General features: G+C 53.3%; 1 protein-coding gene across 2 annotated transcripts in view; it reads right to left on the bottom strand.

The window, feature by feature from the left end:
• The window catches only part of SYNJ2 (synaptojanin 2), a gene marked incomplete at both ends in the record, with an annotated part of 106705 nt that overhangs the window by 49439 nt on the left and 33710 nt on the right, over positions 1–23556 (bottom strand). For both annotated transcript variants that reach the window (XM_080700251.1, XM_080700252.1), the window contains 3 exons: positions 1770–1853; positions 8563–8788; positions 14543–14813. In XM_080700251.1, coding sequence (XP_080556377.1) covers positions 1770–1853; positions 8563–8788; positions 14543–14813 — 581 coding nt within the window. The remainder of the gene's footprint in view (positions 1–1769; positions 1854–8562; positions 8789–14542; positions 14814–23556) is intronic.

The following is a 23556-nucleotide window of genomic DNA, read 5'->3' as shown; positions in this document are numbered from 1 at the left end:
TTTGTAATTCCTACAGGAACTGTAACACGGTCGCCCCCATTCCTCTTGTAGTACGTTCATTTTTAGTGTGTTCTTTTTTGTAATACACTCTTGTTTTTTGTCCTCCTAAATACAGAACTCAAGACATTGCCAAAGGAAAAACTCCAAGTTTAAAAAAACTTAAGCTTCCAAAACCAGTTTGGAGTATCCAGAATGGGACAGCTATAGAGACGGGAGTAGATTAAGGGTTGCTCAGGCCAGAGATGGAGTTGGGGACAGGGTAATTGCTAATAGACCAAGATTTTCCAGCAGAGATGAGAATGTCCTAAAATTAGACTGTGGAGCTTGTTATACAACCCTACAAGTGCACTAAAAGCCACTGGGATGAATGTTTTATTTTTAAATTTTATTTATTTATTTGCAGCACTGGGGATGGAAGCCAGGGGCATTCTTCCTCCAAGTGACACCCCCAGACCTATTTTTTATTCTTTATTTTGAAACAGGATCTCACTTAGTTGCAAAGGGCCTCACTAAGTAGCCGAGGCTGGCCACGAACCTCAATCCTCCTGTCTCAGCTGGGATTACAAGCGTGCTCCACCATGCCCAGTGGGATGAATACTTTAAATGGGTAGATTTGATGGTATGGAAATTCTATCTCAATTAAAAAAAAGTTCTAGCTCAATAAAAACCTCCTTTGGGAGGTGCTCTGGGGGGATTTTCCCTGTTACCTTTAGGCTTGTCAGTAAAACCATCCCCACCCCTTGTAGGACCCAGAGACTACCCATCAATCCATCGATCCATCAATCCCACACTGAGTTAACCTGGCACTTAGCTGACATGGCGGTGCTGTCAACACGGCATGCTGATGGCCAAGAGGTTCACCTGCCAGTGGCCCTGGGTCAAGTTCAGGGCTGGGCTGAGAAGCTGAAGCCAAGGCTGAGTCTCTGAGCCCTGCGTGTCTAACACCACTAATGACCTGGCACAGGTATCCTGGACCCCTTCTGCTGCTGGCTGGCGACCCGACCGCAGTCACACGAGAGCCCTGAGTAAGAAGAGCTAGAGGTGACAAGATCTCAGGGGAGAGGCTTTCTGGAGGCACTCATGCTCCCTCAGGTCAGGGGGAGATGGGGGCCAGGGGGAGGGATCTCCAGGCCGCACAGAATGTCCACGACCCGCTGCTTCTGGGCAGTCGTGTCCATGGACCACAAGTGTGTTCTTGGGCCACATCCTCAGCCCTTGAACTTTTCCCAGGACACAGAAGCCAAATCCCTCTGGCACTGACCAGCGCCCTGCTTTGGATGGTTCGGGGTATTTTTAGAAGTCACGGGAAAGCTCTGTACAATTCTCCTGTGGCCAGCACGGGCAAACCTAGAGCCAGACCCCAACACCACCACGCAGGGCTGGCAGACCCTCCCGAGGCCTCGGGGAGCCCGTGCTCACACACAGAACTCAGGTCTCTCTAAGTATCTCACGCAGGCAGCTCCAGGCTCCCCTCCCTCTGCAGAGAGCCCCACCCCGCACCCCAGTTGTCAGTGAACGACACACACACTCGCCGATCCTGAAAGTGCAAACCGGCATGCAGTTCTCCACATGTGTACACACACACACACACACACACACACACACGCGCGCGCGCGCTTCTTGACAGCTCAGCTCAATACAGCTGGGCAGAGGAGAAATCAAAAACTATACCTGGACAGAGACATAGTTGAAAAAAACAGACCACAGTTATTAAAAAGGGCAGAGAAAGAGTAACATAGGTGGGCATGTTTTTTGTTTAAATTACCTACCTGAAGCCCTGGCTGCTCCCAAAACAGTGGCACGGAGCCTCTGATCTGGACAAAGGACGACACTCCATCATCCATGTAAATCGTCTGCAGCACAAGGAACAGAAAGGGGAAGGTATTCTTCAATGAAACTGAACGTCCTGGGCCCGTAACAGGATCCGGTGCCTGCGACCTGACACCAGCCACGAAGGGGCAGATGGTGGACTTCGGTGCCCTCTGCTCCCTCGCCCAGTGCGGCTGGCGCTGCTCCTGACCACTGGCCAGGGGCGGGGCACACAGTGCCGGCCAGCCTCTGAGGAGGGGTCTGGAGCGGGCTGGAGGCCCCCTGACCCAGTGCCTCCCTGGGGTCTGCGGGAATTGGGTACCACCTTACCCACCTCTCTGAAAAGCCCAGAACATCCCCACCCGCATTTAGGAATAGAATCAGATATACGCTGGCATTTAACTAAGACTTTCCTTAGAGCCCTCTATTTTTACCTGTCCAATAGCTATGTAGCAGAGACCTACTGGAAAGAGATTAAACGAAGTAAAATGGACAAGCTCTCCAGCCAAAGGACCTAGCTGACTGCACCTGCCAGTCGTGTACTTGACAATACAAGTCAAGACTCAACCTGAACTTGTACTTAGTCCTGGCCCTGTGCCACTGTTTTTAAACAGGGTGCTCAGTTGATACACACAACATAGTTTCCACACGCTTCCCGTGTACATGCCTGCAGAGAAACAAATGATACTGAGGCTTTAAACAGCAATCTCTTCCCCCCAGTTACTTACTGTGGACCGCAAGGGCAACGGAGTTTAAAAGTAAGTCCCGAGCGCTCACACGGAAAGGCTGTAGCGGTTATCAGATGCCTGGCCTCTATCTGCGCAACCCGACCCCAGCCTGGCAGGGCCAGCCTGGGTACTGTTGAGGGCCTTTCCACTGCTTACCAGCACGCTCCCTTACAGGGTAGCTTTCCACCCAGACTGCAGCACACTCAGATCACAATGCATTAGTAATTCCTCAGGGGAGGCTGTGACAACGAGACCCGCAGCTCCCCAGACCACGGGGATGGCTCAAGCTTGGTATCTATGCTGTGAACTGTAATTCCAGCCCCAGTCTCCAAAGGAAAAAAGTGCTGGGTTAAGAACGTGCTGTCTGTTTCCAAGCAATGACTATCAGCAACCCTCATTATTCTAGTAACGAAAACAGGCCAGAATGGCCCAGCACGGTGGGGTACACTTTTAATCCCAGTACTTGGGAGGCTGAGATAGAAGGATCGTGGTTCATGGACAGCCTCGGCTCCTGAATGAGGCCCTCTGCAACTTCGTGAGACCCTGTTTCAAAATAAAGACTAAAAAATAGGGCTGGAGTGAAGTTCAGAGGTAGAATGCCCCTGGATTCCATCCCCAGTACTACAAAAGAAGGAAAGAAGGAAAGAAAGAAAGAAAGAAAGAAAGAAAGAAAGAAAGAAAGAAAACAGACAGAACAGCAGGTTGTTCAAACTACCTCAGGCACAGATGTACTGAGCTAAGTGAAGGGCTCCATCCTGCACTCAGAGCACCACAGGCCAGGGAGCTGGTTCATCAGCAGCCTGGCTCCTCCTGGCTGAGACGTGCTCAGGACAAGCTCCTGAAACACCAGGCAGCAGGTGCCCAGGCCTCTGGAGAAGGGCCTGTGAGGCTGGATGCTGCAGAGTGCTCCATTCCTTCCTCCCAGAGAAGTCAGCCTCACCTGTCTCCTTCCCAACCCTCCCCTACACCATCGGGGCCACAACCCGGCCACCTGCACAAGGAGGCTCTGCAGAGCCTCCATTCTGGGCAGAATGGTCCCCATACTCTGGAGGACCCTATTTCCCAGCCACTGTGCTCACAGGGGGGTATTTGAGGCCCCAGAGAAACCAGGCTGAGAGTGGGGCAGATGAGGACGAGGTGCCGGGGAAGCCCCAGCTGGCCTGACCTGCCCAGCAGGACGGCCCTGGGTACTACATTACCAAACCACTTCCTGCCTCAGTTTCCCTCTAAATGGAGTCGGTGTCACCTGGTGCAGAGGGAATGAGGGTGCTGCTCCCAGCATGAAGTAGTCACTCAAGAAAGCAGCGGCTGTTGTGAGCTGGGAGTGAAGCAGACAGAGCTGGGCCCTGCTTGAGCAGGGAGCCCCAGGGCAGGCAAGGTTGGGAGGGAGGCCAGGAAGAACAAAGGCCCTGGAAGGCGAGGAGGGAGCCCAGTGCCAAGGCCTGGGGTCACGCAGGGCTGCAGCCCTGGAGGGGGCATGGGGGATAGCCCGGAAACCATGCTGAGATGCCCCTTTCACACTGGGATGGGAGCAGAAACCAAAGGGCTGGAATAAGAAAAAGCAGGAAAACACACAGCTGCTGTTAACACCTTCTGCTGGAAGCCTTTTCCTGGACTGCTTTTCTCCTAAGCAAACCAGAGACTCCCCATGGACCCCGGGGAGGCAAGCAGTCCTCCTAATGTAACTGGATTTGTCAGGGCCTCGTGTCTTCCACAGCCAAATATTTATCATGCATCTTTTATTGTTTTGAGGGGACTTTGGGGGTTGTTTTTCTGCACAATGAGTCACAGCAGCAGAGCGAGCCCTTGAGTGTGACTCACAGCAGGACCGAGGGACTCAGGGCTCCTGCCCAAGGTGCCTGAGATGCTGTCCAGACAGGCACACAGCCTGTGCGTGCACACGCAGAACACGAGTGGAGACACGGCACACACACATGTAGCACAAGCATGAACATGACAAGCAACACACCACACAAACACACTACACATAAGCAGAGCACACATGCATGCACACACCACGCAAGCACAGCCGAACACACACCACACAAAATGCACATGGCATATGTACACAACATACAAGCACAGACCACACATGCATGCACACACTACACAAACACACAGGGCATGCATATACACATATAGCACACACTCAATACAAGCATTACAAACTTGATACACACCAATGCCACAAAACACACAACACATGTGGCATGTGTACCAGACATAGGAGCGGAGAGCCTGCAGGCAGGACCGTTCTTCCTCTGAGGAAATGTTTTGCAAGGGAAAAGGCTCTCTGAGGATTAATTCATGAAAAGCCCACTTGCCCTGGGGTGGGGCCGTGGCTCTGTGGGGGTCCCCACTTCCTGTGGCCCTGACACCTGCAAGGGCTGTGTGGCTGCCTGGAGCGTGGCTACGAGGCAGGACAGGCTGGGGTCTGGAGATCCCCATCCAGCCCACAGGCCATCCCTGCCCGCGCCTCCCTCCCACTGGGTGAGAATCGACCTGCCACCCATGTGAATTGACCCTACTCTGCCTATCAGACCACGTGGATTAAAAGCCTCGGAGCAGCGTACGATCTGTTTCTCCACGAGCAAAGCCGTGCGCACGCTCCACCTTATGACCCCCACCAGAGGCCCGTGGTCCCGCTCTGCCGACTCCAGGGAGCGGTCACACCAGGCTCCCATCAGACCACCTTGGCCCTACGTGGGTAAACTGCGACAGGGTCATGGGGCAGGCTTCCCTGCGGACCAGTGCCAACCTCCTCCACCAGGGATGGACCCCGGGTCAGCAGAGACGGCAGGCTCGCTGGGCCTCCTCCCACCTGGCTCTAGTCTCCGTGCATCACTGAGCAGGATCTCCCCCCGCAAGTGGCCAGAGCCAGGCCGGAGGCTGGCAGCTGAGCCCTGGCTGTGAAGGCTGTCTTGCTCCTGACACTCCCTGGTCCCCACGTGTCCTGCAGCAGAATCAGGGCCTGCCAGCTCACAGGCAGATCTGCTAAGGGGTCTGGGGTTCTTTTCCAAGTTGCCAATGAAAACAGCCCTGAACACAGCTCTGGGGAGTGACAGCCCCTCCCCAGGATCACCCTGTCCCCCAGCATCGCAATGGCCAGACGCATGGGGCCAGCCTGGCCTACTTCCCATGCGGTCCATCCAGAGCGTCCTGAAATACTCATGCCCCGCAAAAAGCCGCTCTTGGTCCAATGCCACAGCCCTTGTCCCCGGCTATGTATCTGGTAAAACAAACTCCATGGGGCTAAGTTACGCCCCTTGGAGGGGTGGCGGCCAGTGTCCCAGCTGCCTGCATCTCTGCGTGGACAGCAGATGGTGGTACCCGGCTGCCGTCAGAGGCCGCAGCTCTTGGGAGAGAGGCTGGTTGGGAGTTTCAGAGACAGACCAGCACTGCCTGGTCCAGAGAAGAAGGAGGGATGAGCAGAAGCTGAGAAAACTGCAAAGGTGCTGGGAAGCCAAGAAAGCCTTCCCACAAAGCCCGGGGAGGAGGTGGAGGCGGTTTCAAGAGCGACGAGCTTGTGGTTCATTCCCTCGGATACTTATGTTGAAATGAGCCATTGAGAGGTATTAAGACGTAGGACCACGTGGGACCTTAAATTGGTGGTTAGGGCTCTGCCCTCACAAATGGATTAATCCGTTCGTGTAATTAAGGAATTAGCGGGCTATCTTGAGAGGAGTCTGGTAATAACGCTGCCTTGGCTAGGCCTCCCGCGCTCCCGTCCCTCGCCTGTCCTGCGTCTGGGGGCTCTCTGCCAACACAGAGGCCGTCTTCAGAGGTGGCTCTCCATGGACCAGAACCACTGGCCCAAATCAGCCTTTTCCTTTATAACTTAGCCAGTTATAATACCAGTGGTATTGTGTTATTAACAACAGGAAACAGACAAAGACCCACTGGACCCTGGGAGCTGGAGGAGCAGGGTGTTCGCATCTCTAGGGCCCTGCAGGGTGGCCCCAAGCTGGGAGGTTCTGGAGATGTGGGGCAAGTGCTTCTGCTCCTGAGCCCTAACAAGTAAATGGGGAAACAAGAGACACACACAGCCTGAGACACACAGCATAAAGCAGGCCAGCGAGGGCTGGGGCTGAACCAGGGCGTGCTTGCTGGTCTGCAGAAACCCAGAGAAGGAAGCTTACAGGGAGCTGTCTCGGATCACCACCGGCACTGCGCCCAAAGCACAGCGCTTGAACAAGGGAGCGCATCCTGTTGTGGCGGAGCTGTGGACGTCCCAGCCCCCAGGGCTTTAGACCGTGGGCTCCTTTGGAAGTGGGGCCTTGGCAGAGGTGGTGAGTGGGGTGAGGCCCTCCTGGAGGAACATGGCCCTTGACGCCACAGGACTGGAGTCCTCACACAGAGAGACAAGCAGGGAGCGGGGGCAGGGATGGAGGGGCGCTCCGCAGTCTGGCTTAGGAGTGAGGCGTCTCCCCAGGGCTGTGAGGAGAAGGCCGCCTGTCCGACCCTGTGATTTCAGCCTCCAGCCCTGGAGAGAACAAACACCCATTGTTTTAAGCTGTGCTGTGTGCGGCACTGTCTTACAGAAGCCCAGGAAACTCTCAGGGTCCACTATGAAGTTTGTGCTAAAATATCCTATTTTTCAGGAAAAGGAAGTGATAGTGGAAGGCAGTGATTGGTTAATAATGAACTCAGTAAGAGCAGTTGAGACCACTGTTTTTAAAAGCTGGTTGAAACCAATACCAGGCCAAATAAGGGGTTATTGTCCTGGGGCCAGGTGGGGGATGGGGCAGAGGCCGGGACGCCTGGCAGTGACCTCTGGAATCTGGCTCTGTCACCAAGGTCAGGGGCTCTGGCATGCTGATGTACACAACCGTGCTTTGCACCTTCTGACCCTGTTCCTGGAACAGCACTCAGCTCGTGGCAGGAGATAAATAATAAAGATCTGCCAAACGAAGCGAACGGTGTCAGGGGTGATGACATGGGTTAGAAGTGAGGGTGGAGAAATGGTAATGAAGGGAAAGAGAGGTGCTAAAGAAAGCCCTTTGCATCTTGCAGACACGAACAAGAGAAAATGGCCTCCATGGGGAGGGGCGCATAAGTCTCTTCCCTTTTTATCCAGCGGTTATTAGCAGGCTTGTCTACCCAGGAGAGCTGGGACCGTGAGCAGAGTCACAGGCGAGTCATTGCACCTGCTCTTAGTAGGGTCTCCCGTTCCAAGGTCCCTCCTATGAGCACCTGATTCCAGCAGGGGCCTCTGGGCCCTCCCGCCTTTGATGCACAACAGCGCTCCTGCAATGGAGCCCCAGGCTGACTCAGTTACCTCCCACACCTGAGCGTGCAGAAGCCCGTGCAGGGGGGATGCAGGGGTGCGAGTCTGTGCCGAACTGAACTGGCTCAAGTCCACCTGGGCGCCGTCGGCACACCTTGCCCACCTGGGCTTTCCTCTCTCACGGCTGCTCCCACCTGCTATGCTACGGGGTGGCATCACCCTGTGGGGTACACGCAAGCGGAACACAGCAGTTATAAGACACGGAGGAGGAGAAAGACGTGGGCGCCGAAGGCAAAGGCGGCTCCACACGCAACTCACAACTGCAACGCGAAGCCTCGCTTCTAGGACGGAGCTTCAGAGATTTAGGATAAAAGCAAGTGTCTTTTCTCTTCCTCCTATGGCATTGGTTTACTTTTCTTGTCCTAAAAAGATACTTGTGTGTGTATGTGGTACTGGGGGGTTAAACTCAGCAGTGTTCTACCTCTGAATTACCCCTCAGTCTTATTTTTTTATTTTGAAACAGGATCTTGCTAAATTGTGGAGGGCCTTGCTAAGCTGCTGAGGCTGTCCTCGAACCTGCAACCCTCCTGTCTCAGCCTCTCAAGTACTGGGATGTCAGGCCCCCACACCCAGTTCCCTAGAAAGATTTTTCAACCCTCTTTGGCTTGCCTGTTGTGTGCTTCCCTTCCAGAAACCAGCTCAAATACTCCAGGGCCTCTTCTGCCCCGAGAAAACACAGTTGTCTGAGGAGCACAGGCCCTGAACCACTTGGTACCATGGTCTGTTCCGGGCACTGACCTGCTCTGTCTCCACGAAGTTGGATACGTGGCCATCGTCGTTCACCCCACGGGTGTAGAAGCGAGTGCCGGCGCGCTCGCAGCTGATGCGAGAGATGAGGCAGGCCTTGGCCTGCTTGTGCGATGCGTACACGGTGCGGATGGCCACCACCCCGCAGATGACCTTCAGCAGCCAGTCACAGCAGCTCACCTGGTGCTGCTTCAGGGGCACGTGCAGCAGCTGGTTCCTGCAAAACAGCCCACGACGATTCAGTCACTGTACAGCCTCCAGCACATTCTGCGCCAAAGCAGCGTGGGTGAGCACCTGTGGGGCCGGGCACACCCGCACGAGACGAGATAAAACAACACTGTCCCTAGAGGACTCTGCACTCGGGACCCACAGACACGGAATGTTCACACGCTTCAGGGACCCCAAGTGGCAGGTGTGCCGGCATTGGAAAATTGCTTTTGTATTAATTTCAAAAATGCAAAAAGTAGTCAGGGCCTAGAGGCTGCGCAGGTACTCAGGCAGGGAGGGCAGCAGCTGTTACAATGCGGAGCTCCCCTCTCTCTTTGCCCTTCGTTCTAATGATTAACCTATAGTAAAATCGTTAGAGACAATTAAAGCCTTTAGCCCTAAAACTACATAGAGGTAACCAGTGCCTCAGTTTACCTCCTCTCCTCTGTGACCTGGCCTGGGTATAGGAAAGGTAAAATCCATGTGCTGCTTTGAAGCACCTGATGGGGACTAAACCTGTACTGATTGTTAATTAGAGCTGTATTAACTGCTAATAAGAATAAGCTTTCATACTTAGGCATAAAAAAAGGCTAAAAACTTCCCCAAGGATGCGGGAGGATGATACAGGCCTTCTTCAAAAAGGGCATATACCATGTGACCCTTGACACTGTTAACAAAGTAACACATCTTGGTCATAACAAAGGCTTGCACTGGAGATTGTACCAGTATTGGGAATGGCTTGGGAAGATTTGAGAAAGCTCTGATTATTAATAGATGTATTTCAGAAATAATTGTGTCAAAATGGCAGACCTGGAGAGAGAAAGGCTTGGCTTGGTCAGGAAGCAAACAGCTGTTGAAACTTAGATTGACTCAGCTACAAGTAATTAGCAAGTCAATAGGAGAGGGGAGAACTAGGACTTTCTCTGTCTAAAGACATATCTACATGATTAGATAATCTAGCTAGGATGGGAGGAGGGGTCGACCTGACCTTTGATCATGACCTTCGTGAAAAGAGACCTAGGTGGAAAGGACACCTGGGCTCCACCTTGGCAGGGAAATAAGGAGAGGAGCCTTACAGGGTTTTTACTACGTCAGAATTACGTGAACAAGATGGAGGTCATGTGTATAAAAAAGCCAGGTCCACATGTAGTCCCTTTGGTGAATTCACTCAAATCACCCCCCATCCCGTGCCATTTCTGAATGACATGGGGTTTTAACTGTCTTCTGTATTTCTATCTTTTTAATAAACTTTTAAAAATCTTTAGCAAGAGTCTGGGCTAATGTGTATTCACCCTTAGCTCAAGACAAGAACCCACAGTTTTTCTGTTTTGGGTTTTTTTGTGTGTTCTGAGGGAAATTGTGTCTGGAACCCTAACGGGGGTCCTCAGGGACAGTTTCCCCAAAACCATATCATCTCACACCGTAACAGAGATAATGGTGGGCTTGCGCCTGCATAGGTCAGGGGGAGGTAAAAAGGCTACTGGTAAACAGGATGGGAGGAAGGAGATAATGAATCCTTATAAAAACCGTTTTGTGTTCAAAAACTTCAGTGTCTTACTTCCGAGGCACTCCACTGCGTTTTCTCTGACGCAGTGCTTTTTTGTTCCGTCCCTTCTTTCTGCCTTTGTAATAATTTAGGCTTAAGCTTGCAGCAGCATAGTTCTGGCTATTTTTTCTAAGCTAGCTAAGAACAAGAACTTACATCGACGTCTCAAACCATTTCAGCAGGGCCACTGGGGCAAAGCACAGGAGGGAGGAGCAGGAAGCCCTTCCCAAGGCTGTAAAGAGGTTGTCAACACTGGCAAATGGGGGTGGAGCTGGAGTGAGCCATCGTCACCCGGGGACTTCAGAGGAGCCTCTGGACAGACCCTTGCCCACCGCTGTTTTTACCAGAACCCCATCAGTAAAGGGTTTAGTCATATGTTTGAGTTAAATAATAATCATGGTCAATGATAAAATGACAAATGGCAAAATAGTCCTATTAAACAAATGAACACTTATTTAAATTATAACACACACACACACACACACACACACACACACACACACACCAGGAGGTACGTATGATAAAAGCATTACAAAACAACCCAAAACAAATGAAAAATAAATGAGAAAAGTTGAGATGAAAATAAAGCTTAATAAAATTTTCAGTAGTTTTCCTCAGACTTGGCAGATTAGTCCAGGTTCTGCAGTCGGTGCTCAACACTGATTTAGTGCTTGACACCCCATACTAAGGGCTCTGGGACGGATTAACTCAGCGCATCCTTGAAACAATCCCAAGTGAAAATGTTGCCGGAAACTCCATTTTACAGATAAAGAAACGGAGGCATGGGGAGTGAAGACTTGCCCAAGGTCACAGAGCCAGTAAGCAGCAGTGTGGTGTCCCTCAGCCCTCTGGTGAAGGCCCGACATTTACGTATGGCCACACCACCCTCCTCCCCCAGAAGCTGCCTCCCCCACACCCAGGGGACCTGGGCACCAGGGAACTGGCTCTTACAGGGGCTGCAGCAAATCGAGGTCACAGTGCCCTACTTGTTAAAAAAGGCGACCCGATTCCTGCCCTTGAGCCTTCCTCAAAGACAGCGGCATGTTCTCCTGGCTGGGCATCTGTGCTGTGAGTGCTGGAGGATCTCAGGGCTCTCAAGGCCCCTGCTGGTGACCACAGCCATTTCCACCCTGCAGGGAGCCCCTGAGCTCAAGGCCTCCTCTGCATGAAAAAGAATGGCCACAGAGTGTGACTTAACAAAAACAACCTTCCCTCCTTAAACTTCAGCTGATGAAGCACTTCAGGGCATCAAGGGCCAGCTCCCTCCGCCAGCCACGCAGCTGTGGCCCCTGTGCCAGGAGGCAGGGGAGGGGCAGCCTCTTGTCAGATGCGTGACTCCAGATGGTCTGCTTCTAGAGACACTTGCCTGGCCCTCTGGGGAGAATAGCTCGTCCCAGGAGGAGACCCATACACACATACACACCCAGACACACATACACACACACAGACACACACAGACACACAGACATACATAGACACACACACAGACACACAGACGCACACACACAGAGCAATTTGTGCTTCTCTCTAGAGTCTGAGTGTGCTGGGAGCACTTTTCACATGCTGCACCACAAAGTGGCAGGTTTAGGCAATTAGGCCTGCGACCACTCTTCCTGGTGATTCAGCCGTGGTTGGTTTGTGGGCTCCACCCTGAGCTCCAGCACCATGCCGTGAGTGTGTACCAACGCAGCATCCGGCACCATCCATCCACCCCACCGCAGCCTTCGCCTCTCCAGCTGCAAATCTTGTTTTGGTGTCCGTGCAAAAAGCATACCAGTGCCTGTAATTCTGATATCGGAGGAGGATCACAGGTTCGCGGCCAGCCTCAGCCATTTAGTGAGCCCCTCAACTTAAGAGACCCTATTTCAAAATTTAAAAATGAGATAGAGCTGGGAGTTGTAGCTCAGAAGTAGAACACTCCTGGGTTCAATTTCCAATACCGCATAATAAAAAGAAAGGGTACCATGAGTTAAGGACACACACTGGTCTCTGCAAAGGGGAACCAGCGATCCACAGAAACCAGATGCCCAAGGCTCGCTGCTCAGCATGTGTGCTGAGGGCCACTGTAGGCAAATAGAACCGTGGAAGATTCTCAGGCCAGACCCAAACCGAAGGCACCAGAACCTGGTGTGTGTGTGTGTGTGTGTGTGTGTGTGTGTGTGTGTGACTGAAGATTGAACTCAATGGTGTATTAACTCTGAGTTATAGCCCCAGCCATTTTTATTTTGAAACAGGGTCTTGGTAAATTACCAAGGCTGGCCTTGAACCTGCAATCCTTCCGTATCAGCCTTCCAAGTACTGGGTTTACAGGTAAGTGCCACTACACCCAGCTCAGAACCTACTTTTTTTTTTTTTTTTTTTTTTTTTTGGTACTGGGTATGGAACCCAGGGACATTCTAACAATGAGCTACACCCTCAGCCCTATTTTATTCTTTTCTTTTGAAGCAGGGTCTCACTAAATTTCGAAGGCTGGATGCAAACCTACAATCCTCCTGTCTCAGCCTACTAAATTCTGGGATTATGTGTACATCACCACACCTGATTAAAACCTACATCTTAACAAGCTCTGCAGGATTCATATGCACCTTGAAGTGTATGCACGTTAAAAAACAAACAAAAGTGTTAAAAAACAAAAAAGTGTGGTGGCGCACGCTTGTAATCCCAGCATTCAGGAGTCTGAGACAAGAGGATCGTGGTTTGCAGCCAGCCCCAGCTACTTAGTGAGGCCCTCTGCAAATCAGTGAGACCCGGTTTCAAAATAAAGAATAAAAAATAAGGCTGGGTGTGCAGCTCAGAGGTAGAATGCCCCTGAGTTCCATCCCCAGTACTGAAAAAAAAAAAAGGAAACCCCCCCCCAAAACAAAACCAAAACCAAACAAACAAAAAAACCCCAACTCAAAAGCAGTAGAATCTAGGAGCAGGGGCAGGGAGCCCTGGGATGGACACAGGGCTGTGGAAGGGGGCCCTTTTTTCAACAGAAGCCAGGAATTCATAAGTGAGGGAATCAAAACTTTAAGGAAAGAACTCTCACTCGGGAGGGGAACCTCTGATGGTCCTGTGTAGCCGAAGGGAAGAAGGGAGGATGAGACTCAAACTCTACTTCTGTCTCAGGGCTGGGAAAACTGATGTGGCTGCAAAAGACAGACGCTAGGATCCCAGAACACCGCCTTACACAGGTTTATGGGAAAGACCGCTGCCGCAGAATTCCCAGCACTGCCCAGCGGTCCTGGGCTCTATCCGCTCTCAGCTCCTTTGCAGGAGGTGGCAGGGCCATGGACAGGTCCCTAGCTAACTGAAACATTTATGGGGTTGTCCACTCCTCCCTCTGTCCATACATGGAGGGAAGGCCAGATGAGCCTAACACACAGAAATTCAGCCGGATCAGCTACTGCAAGTCACCAGGGGAAGATGACTCAGTTTCCTCCCCACTGATAACACTGGTTTAACTTTGTGATTAAAGCTTGGGTTCAAATCCTGGCTCTGAGCCAATATGGTGGGGCATGCCTGTAATCCCAGTACTTGGAAAGCTGAGACAGGAGGATCGCAGGTTTGAAGCCAGTCTCGGCAATTTAGCAAGACCCTCTTTCCAAATAAAAAATAAAATAAAATAGATTTAAGGGTGTAGCTCAGAGATAGAAAGCCCCTGACTTCTATCCCCAGTATCACAAAACAGAACAAAACAAAACAGACAAACAAAAACCCAACAAATTCTGGCTCTGCTACTTATCAGGTATGTGGTGTTTGGCAAAATCCCCCCACTTGTTCATGCCTCAGTGTTCCTATCTGAAAAATGGGGTAGCAGACGCTTCTTAATAGAATAACTCTGAGAATTCTGAGTTATTCTCCACAGCGAGCTTAGATCGGTTCCTGGAACACAGTGCTTCACAAATGTCGGCAGTAAATACCTGCATGCGGCAAATATCCAGAGCTGTCGAGATGCCCAAAGACCTAACCCAGGCAGAAGCACCAAGCACGGCACCTGGCACCCGTTCTCAGGACTTGCAGATGTTGGTGTGAAGGTGCCTTGCTAACAGAAGAGATTCTGTGTCCTAAATATACACATTTGGCACATTTCCCAAGCCGCGAGAGTGGGCACCTCGGGGCTAGCTTTCTCATTGTGCAGAGAGTGGGCATGATCCCAAAGCTCCAGGGACGACCCAGGTGCAAGGTGGGCGCGGGGACTCCAGCCAGAGCCCCCTCTGGGGCCCAGGCCCTCACCAGAAGAAGGGGTCCCCACACTCGGAGCTGTCGTCGCCCTGCTTCTGCGCCCGCACGGTCAGGTCAAAGCGGGAGCCATCGGTGGGCCACGCAAAGTAGAAGACCCCCGAGCTGAGAATCTTCCTCAAGGCCAGCAGCCGCTCCTCCTCCCTGGCCTCCTCCTGAAGGGGGTAGAAATCCGTGGAGGTGATTTTGTAGATCTCCGCGTCTGGAATCCTGCCCACCGACGTGCAGCTTGTCACCAACACCAGGAAGCTCTGGGAAGCGCCGCCTGGAAAGAAAGCGGACGGGAGGGCTGACGGGCCAGGCGCGGGCTCCTCACAGGCCGCCCCGTCCAGTGGCCCGGCACCTGGGGCCCCTTAGAAATGTGGGTGGAACCAGCCCGGGTGTGGTCAACCGCTGGATAAAGAGAACGTGGTCTATAGACTCAGGGGAGTTTTACTCAGCCAGAAAGAGCAGAATTATGTTGTTTGCAGAAAAATGGATGGATCTAGAGAATTCTACACCAAGTGAGATGAGCCGGTCTCAGAAAGTCAAGGGTCCTTTGTTTTCTCTCATAGCTGGGAGCTAGAGAGGAGAAGGAAAGAGGGGCTTCAGATAAGGGAGGAGAGAGGCCAGGAGGACAGTAGAAGGTGTTGGGGGGATGGAGGGAGGGGGAAAGCCTGAGGAAGGAGAGTTCCGATCATGTTATGTCCATATCTAAAGGCATCAAGTCTGGGAAGGGTGGAAGGGGATGGTGGAGGGAGATACATCCCTCAGCCGCCCGCCCAGCAAGGCCTTCGCCGCCATCAGGCTGGAGACTCAGGTCCAGGCATTCCACCTTCCAGAACAGCACAGGCCTCCCACTGCTCTGCGGGCTGCAGCCTCAGGCCTGGGCCTCAGCGGCCACACCTCCTCCCTCCTCCTGTGTGCCAACAGTGCCCGCGGCCCCTGGCGCCCCAGAGCTAACAGTCTCCTTCCCCTCAGCGGCGCCCCTCAGTGGAAGCAGGCCCTCTGGGGCTGGCTCTGCGGCCTTGGTGTCACCCCGCACCCCAGGGTCTATCTGAAAAACACTTCCTAAATAAATCCCTGTGCCGCTGCCACCCAGACCACGCTGCCCCACTGTGGAAGCAGGCGCGCCCTTTCCTGGCCCTGCCCTGTTCTGTCTCCCCCCTCCCCCACACACTGCTGCTTCACAACACACACTGGACAAGTCAAGGGCCGGGGACAGCAGGACTCTGTCCCCAGGGCGGGGTGGACAGCGTCCTGGTCCCGCCCAAGGATGCTCTGCCCGTCCAGAGGCGCCAAGCCATCAGTGGCCTCCCAGGAAAGTGGCTCACCCGGTCCTCGGACAGACCCTCCCACTGCCGCACACACTGCCTGGGAGGGAGAATGTAGCTGAGGACCCGGAGGGGACTGCTGAGGAAAGGGGTCTCGGCTGGGGAGGCGGGGGCGGGTGCCACAGAGCTGCGGCTCAGGCTCCTACCACAGCTTCCACCGCTCATCAGGAATCAGCTCTAACACAAGAGGGAGCCAGGAAGTCATGCTGTGCGTGGCGCCACAGAGCTGAGTGTGTCCTAGGACAGGGAGGTGAGGTTGACAGCCTCCGGATGCACAGTTCTGCATCCTCAGCTCCCTTCTCCCGTCGGTCAACTCCCCAGACAACCCCTGCGGTCTAGGGTGATGCTCCCTGTAATTCTCAGACTGGGAGGCTGAGACAGGAGGATCGCAGGTCCGAGTCCAGCCCCAGCCACTTAGACTCTCAGCAACTCAGAGACACTCTATTTCTAAATAAAAAATAAAATAGAGTTGAGGGTATAGCTCAGAGGTAGGCTGGTTTCTAATTCAATCCCCAGTACCATGAAAAAAAAAAAAAAGCACAAGAAGACAAGAGGAGCCAGGCGTCATGGCGCACACTTGTAATCCCAGCATTCGGGAGGCTGAGACAGGAGGATCGAGGCGAGTGCCCAGCCTCGGCTACTTAGTGAGGCCCTTCGCAACTCAGTGAGACCCTGTTTCAAAATAAAGAATAGCCGGGCGTGGTGGTACACACTTGTAATCCCCGCACTTGGGAGGCGGAGACAGGAGGATCGCGCAGGTTCGAAGCCAGCCTCACTCGCTTAAGAGACCCTGTTTCCAAATAAAAAAATATATAAAATAGGTCTGGGAGTGTAGCCCGGAGGAAGAAGGGTTTCCAGGAACCCCAGTACCACCCAAAGAAAGAAAGAATAAAAAATAGGGCTGGGGGTATAGTTCAGAGGTGAAATGGCCCTGGGTTCCATCCCCAGTACTGGGGGGGGGGGGGAGACAAGAGGCAGAGGCGAAGGCAGAGGAAAAATTTGCTCTCCATCCTCCAGCCAGGAAGTCGATTTCAAGCCCCGCCCCCCACCAGCCTGTGTGTGTGGGTCGGAGTCCCTGGCAGGAGTCCCGGGCTGCTGCCAAGACAGCCTGGGCGAGGATGGGGAGGCTGCCTGCACCAGGCACGGGAGGAAGGGCTTTTAACGTGAAGGAGAAGATGGGAGGTGCGGCCACCACAGTGTCCTGAGTCCTGAGTCTGGGGCTCAGTCTACAGCTACACACAGCATCAGGCACCCTGTAAGCTGACTTAGTCCTCCCCACAGCCCCAGAGGGAATGGATCTTACAGGGAGGAAAAGAGACGCCGGGAGCTTAAGCTGCCACCCACGTGACAAAGGCGGCTGGGATCCAGACCCACTTTCTGGATCCACCGCCCGAGCTAGGTACTCAAGCCAAGTGTGGCTTTAGCGTGGGAGCTCCACGCTCCTCCCAGGGGGAAGCCCCAACCCTCCTCAGGACGCGGCTCTTCCAGACCACCGTGGCCATTTACTCAGGAATGACTGTCCCAGGGAGCTGATGGGCAGCCCAGCACGAGGCCAGTCTGTTGGTGCTTGGAGCTAAGGTGGGACTGAGCTGACGTGCCTTTCACACAGGCTGGCTCGCTACATCCTCAGGAGCGTGTGGCCAGCCAATGGGCCCACATCTCCTCCACACCTGCAGGCTGAATCCTAAGCCCCCCCCCCGCCGGGGAGGGGCGTGAGGAGGCGGGGCCTCTGGGAATGATGAGGTCATAGCAGCTGAGCTCCGGGCATGGGATCAGTGCCCTTATGAGAGCAGCCGCAGGGAGCACTCCGGCCTCTTCCCCCACGCGAGCATACACACAAGGTGCCATCTATGAACCAGGATGCCAGCCCCCAGCAACCAGGCGCCAAGCCTGCTGGCACCCTGATCTTGGACCCGGGGCCTCCAGAGCTGAGAAAAATGAACTCCTGCTGTTCACAGACCACAGTTTCCATCTAGGGACCTCTGCTCCGGCAGCCCGAGCAGATCCACGCAGCACCCCTTGCTCACTTTAATACTAAGCTGGGTGTGGTGGTGCACACCGCGATCCCAGTACTTGGGAGGCTGAGACAGGAGAATTGCAGGTTCAAGGACAGCCTCAGCAATGTAGCTAGAGTCTTAGCAACCTACTGAGACCCTGTTTCAAACAAAAAGTAAAAAGGGCTTGGAGGGTAGCTCAGAAGTAGAATGCCTCTGAGTTCAATCTTCAGTACCACCAAACAAACAAACAAACAAATACCCTGGTGGTAAAGGTTTTCACCTTCCATTTAAAATCATTTCTTTTTCGCCGGGCATGGTGGTGCACACTTATAATCCCAGCATTTGGGAGGCCGAGACAGGAGGACTGCATCTCAGCTACCTTTGCAACTCAGCAAGACCCTGCTTCAAAATAAAGAGTAAAAAATAGGGCTGGGGGTGTAGCTCAGAGGTGGAATGTCCCTGGGTTCCATCCCCAGTACTGCGAAAACTAAAAATTAAAATGAAATAATCTATTTTTCGGCATACTGTACATGTTGGCAGGTAAGAAGCCAAGTGCTGCCATTCCTTTATAGGATCCACTGGACTCTGGAGCTCGTGTGCGCATCTCCATCTATTATTTAAAGAACACGTGAGCAAGCTCTCCCCTGACAGGTAGAACTTCTGGCCATGTTTCCATCCTTCTTTCCCCGCACGGTGCCGTCCTCCCGTAGCAGGCTTTGTGCCGGCGTCTTCTATTGGCCACCCTGTCACACTATGCAGCAGTGTGTTTCCAAACTCAGTGTTTAAGAAGGAGTTTCTCCTGGTTTGTCACTGCAAGTATTTTTAGTGCCCTAATGGTCAAACAATGTAAAGAAGACATTTTTTTTTTAAACGGGAGACTGAACCCAATGGCATTTACCTCCTAGCTATGCCCCCAGTGCTATTTTTTTTAAGACAGTGTCTTGCTAAGTTGCCGAGAGTCTCACTAAATTGCTGAAGCTAGCCTCAAACCTGTGGTCCTCCTGTTTTAGCCTCCCAAGTATTGGGATTATAAGTATGTGCCATCATACTTTGCCGGCTTGGCAAACAATTAGTTAACTTTATGTTAAATACAAGTAAAAAAGTGCTGGGAAGGCAGCTCATCATGCCGTGGGTAAATATCACTTATTGACGGAATGAAAAAGTCTGTACCGTGTCTAATTCTGTTTTTCATTTCTGTAAATGTAAACAACCTTGGTCATGTTAATAAATAGATGGGGACAAAAGGCCTTCAATATAGACATTTCATTTCATTCTTCAAAGCCCCTGAGTCAGTATTAAAAATACCAGCAACTCATTGACAAAAATCACTGTTCATGCTGTTAGCTGAGACCCCAATTACATCCTCCTTCAGCTTTGCGGACAGCAGACAACTGGCTGTCCCGCAACGTGCAAATGAATTTGGAACCAAATATCAACACGACAGACATCAACACTGATGACAGCATTCTGAATTGTCCTGTCGCAGGACATCCCAAGGGTAGCCACCTCCTGAGACATCCGCCATAGAGAGATTCCGGGTGGGAGAGAGGTGCTTGTCCTGAGTAACATCCGAGGACAGCTCCAGGGGGTGGTGAGACCTGCCTCCTCTGCGGGCAGGTTCCTAGGCCAATCAAGGGGTTCTTTCCTTGGAACCCCCGTGTCTGTCTGTGCCCCTCGGACAGTATGTGTAGCCACACAGAAGAGGCCCCAGGACCTCTGCACTGGGCCTCCATCCCTGAGATACAGCCCCAGCCCTGTTTATTCTGAACTGGGTGCTGCTAAGTTGATGAGGGTCTCACATCCCCACCCTCAGCACTCAAATAATACATACATACATACAACCCCAAAGCTCAGTATCAGCTTAGAAATTCCCTCCCTCAGAAGGGCTGCCTTCAAAATCGACTCCACATCAAAGCTGCAGGATCCCTGGGCTCTGCAGTAACAGGGTCTTACCAGTGGGGGCCATCGTCACCAGCTGTGGTGCGCCAGCTGCTGGGATAAAGATGTGAAATGAAAATTCAGTCCCTGTGTTTGGAGGGGCAGCTCCGGGCCTCCTCTTCTCCTGGTGCTAGGTTGCTGGTGCTGGCTCACCCTGAGCTCACCTCCCAAGCCATGTCCATACCACCCTCAAATCAGTGCCCTCCACATTTCCTGCCCTCTACCCATACATGAGACACACACACTCACATCTCCAAGGACTCAGGAAGTCTCAGCTACCCACCTTGGCAGCGAGGACCCCCGACTAGATGATGCCCGTGCACCCCCAAGGTTCAGAGGCTGAAATGCCCGCAGGGCCTCGAGTCCCTCTGCCCCTGCATGTGGCCCATAGAAGCCGCGAGTGCTCGAAGCTCCAGGGGGAGCCAGCTTCTCCCACCCATGGGAGCCCACGGCCCACAGCTGTTCCCAGCAACACCGAGGCAGCCCGAGCCAACCCAGCACAGCCTGCGTATTTACACCATGGAAAATGGCACGTGCTTTCTATCAGAGCCCCCCGCCCCAAGCTGGGGGCCAAATATTTACCAGCACACCACTGGGTATGAATATTCAAATAAATTCTTCTAAGACACAGGGCCAGTCCATCTCGAGACTTGCTGCAGAATGCAGCATAGCACAAATCTCCGAGGACTGAGGACAGCTTTCACCCTGACATGAGCACACGCAGAGGTTGCCACCCGCCAGCTGCTGCAGTGGCTGAGAAGTCAGCCACCCAGCGCAGGGGGCTGGCCTCACGCCTGGTCCTCCCAAGGGGAGCCCTCGGCAGGCCAGCCCCCTCCAGCTCTCTCTGTCAGAGACAGAAGAAGGCGACAGAGCGCTTCTCAGGGCAGGGAAGCACAGGCTTCTCCCAACTGCCTGGGGACAGCCACTGTGCCCAGCCGCCCGACAAACTCTCTCAGGAGTCTGCCTCAGGCCTGAGGAGCACCCACAGCTTTCAAAGTTTCCATGTTCATCTCCTCATGCACAGCTCTTAAGAGCTGTGTTAGAGATGCAACAGCTTCCTGATTTTGCAGATGGGGAGATGGCCCCAGAGAGAGGAAAGGACGTGGGAAGTCAGCTGTGGAGCCGGAAGGAGAAGCCAGGAGGGCTGCCCAGCGTGGCCCATGCAGGGCGGCCACGCCCCGCTGCCAGCCTGGGACGCCATTCGCTACAGACTGGGATTTGAACACGAGTCTCTTCAACTATGCAATAGGAAGAGCTGGTGTTAAAGGGGAGTTAAATCCCTATAATTGTGGGGATAGAGTCTTCTCTCTGTTATACTCACTTTCAAAAAAAAAATAACGATAACAAAACATCAGGCGGCCCAACTCCTGGTTACTCTTGGGGCCCCGCCCTTCCCGCGAACATTTCAGGGGGGACTCCGGCTCTCCACGGAAACCTGGGAGCCTGGGAGAAGGCTTTTATGCAATCTTCATGCGTGTTTTTTTATTTCTTGCACAAAAGGCTATTTTCATTCAGCTTTATTTATCAACTTGTCCCAAATCAAGAGGAAGCTTCTTTTGTAAGGAAAACATTAGCCTAAAAAGCTGGAAGGGAGGCTCCTCCTGATGGAGTCAGCCAGAGTTGGAATTAGACTTTGTGTTGCTGGACACGCTCACTCAGTGAAAAACAAAATAAAACAGGTCTGGGGACTGCTGCTAGGGGAGAAGAGCATCGAGTCAAAGTCAAAACCCCCCTCAGCGTGACCAAAGCGAACTGAAAAGCCCAACTGAAAGCCCAATGTGCCCAGCCCTCAGAGGCCCAGGGAACTTTCTGAAATGTGCCGAAACGGGAGATCCTGCCCTTTCAAAAGCCCAGCTCAGTCTTGCCGCCAGGGAGGCTTCCAGCCCCCTTGAGGGGACTCTGGCTACGGGGGCTGGGAGTCTTAGCACCAAAAATGAACTGCCAGCCAGGTGCAGTGGTGCCCACCCATAGTCCCAGCTACTCAGAAGGCTGAGGCAGGAGGATCACTTGAGTGCAGGAGTTCAAGGCCAACCTGGGCAACATAGCAAGACCCCATCTCAAACAAAAGTGGGTATAAAAAAAGAAACAGGGCTGGGGGGCTGGGGAAGTGCTGGCCCTCAGGGTACCCGTCTCTATGTGGGGGATATGCCTACTGGGGCTGGCGGCTCTGATGTTGGTCGCCTCTCTCTCTACTCCCCACCACTAGAAAAGACCCTGTGGTAGCACACCCTGTGTCCTGGACCAGGGACTGCCAGGTAGCCTTGCTGGCTCAGATAAAATTTCTCTGGGAGCTGCCATCCTTCCTGGTTAGAACCAATTGCCAGCAGCTATCTTCTAGTAACAGCCCAGGAAAAATCCCTCTTCCGGGGATGGGGAAGGCACTACTTTTCCAGTCCTAGGAAGCCCAGCTGTCTGCCCCTTCCAGGAAGGCGGACATCCCGGTGGTGCGGCGACCCCTGTGCCCCAGGCATCAGTTTAAAGCCGGGTCAGGGCTTGAGGATGGTGTGAACTTGAGGCAGTTACTGTACTTCCCTGAATTCAAGTCCACAGGAAATGGGAAAGGAATCCTTCCTCTATAGACTCCCCCCAAACCAGCCAAGTGCACCCATAGGGTTTGCTTATAAACCCTCCTGTGTGCCTAGATACTACTCTGTGAAGAGGGGTGTTGGACAGAGAACGGGCGTGTGCTCCCGGGCTGCCCGTTGTGAAGCAGGACAGTGGCCAGGCCTGTGAGCTGGGTCCTTGGGAAAACCGAGTTACAAATGCAAAGGCTTAAGCCGGTGTACTGCGCAGAAGAGACACTGTCAAGGTCCTTCCCATCACCACGGGAAGGCAAGGGCCATGGGAATCCTTCTAATGGCAGAAAGATCACTGCAGAGGGAAGCCCTGCTCCAAACCCTTGGCAGGCAACATGGTTTGCAGAAAAGCTAATTCGGCCGCAGCTGGGGGCCATCTGAATCCCAGCGGGGCTTCCCGCCTTCGGCAAGCCTGCTTCCTTTATTGTAGTGGGGGCAAAGGTGCCTTATCATCTTGGCTCATGTTTGGATTGACCCTGTCTGGCCTTTGGCGGGGAATCAACATTTAATAGACGCATGTAATCATGTGAGTACTGCGGGCTTTCCCTCCGTGTTTCCTATTTGAGAACGAGGCATGTAATCATCATAGCTCAGGAAGAAACAGCCCCCGACAGAAATGACCCAGAAAAGCAGTGGCGAGCACAGCACTATCTCGTCAGCTTTAAAGCCCCCAGTCTCTGAGAACAGACAAGTTTCAGATGCTCGGCTCGGGAGATGGCGGGCCTGAGCCTGCACAGCTCAATCATTCCCACTTCAACCAAGCAGGACCCAGAGTCAGGAATGCGACCCCAGCTCTGCCGTGGTCCTGAGGCCCCGGGGGATCTCCACAGCCAGGGCACAGCAGACACGACTGAAAAAACCTGGGTGCAGAGGGAGGAGGAAGGAAACTTGGCAGCGGGACCAGATCCCCGGGAGCCCAAGGCAGGAGTTGCAGGGGTGACGCAGAAGTGGCTGCTAGGGTCTCGGGTCGCCCCTGAACAAGGGTACTCACTTCTTTCTGAGGTTCTTCCCTTGGCGAGACCGCACCACCTGTGACGCAGCGCCCATCCCTCTCTCCCACCCCACGCCAGCGCTGGCCAGGGGCCTCAGTGGCTCTTCCCTCCGGGCCCCCAGCCCCCTCTGTCCAGCACACCCAGGGAGCCCAGCAATGCAGAGCCTTGGGCATCTGTCCGTCCCGGTCAGCA

Source organism: Muscardinus avellanarius (genome assembly GCF_963383645.1).
Source record: "Muscardinus avellanarius genome assembly, chromosome: 8".
Classification (NCBI taxonomy): Eukaryota; Metazoa; Chordata; class Mammalia; order Rodentia; family Gliridae; genus Muscardinus; species Muscardinus avellanarius.
The sequence above is the reverse complement of the archived record's forward strand: the minus strand, read 5'-3'. Positions and strand labels throughout refer to the sequence as shown.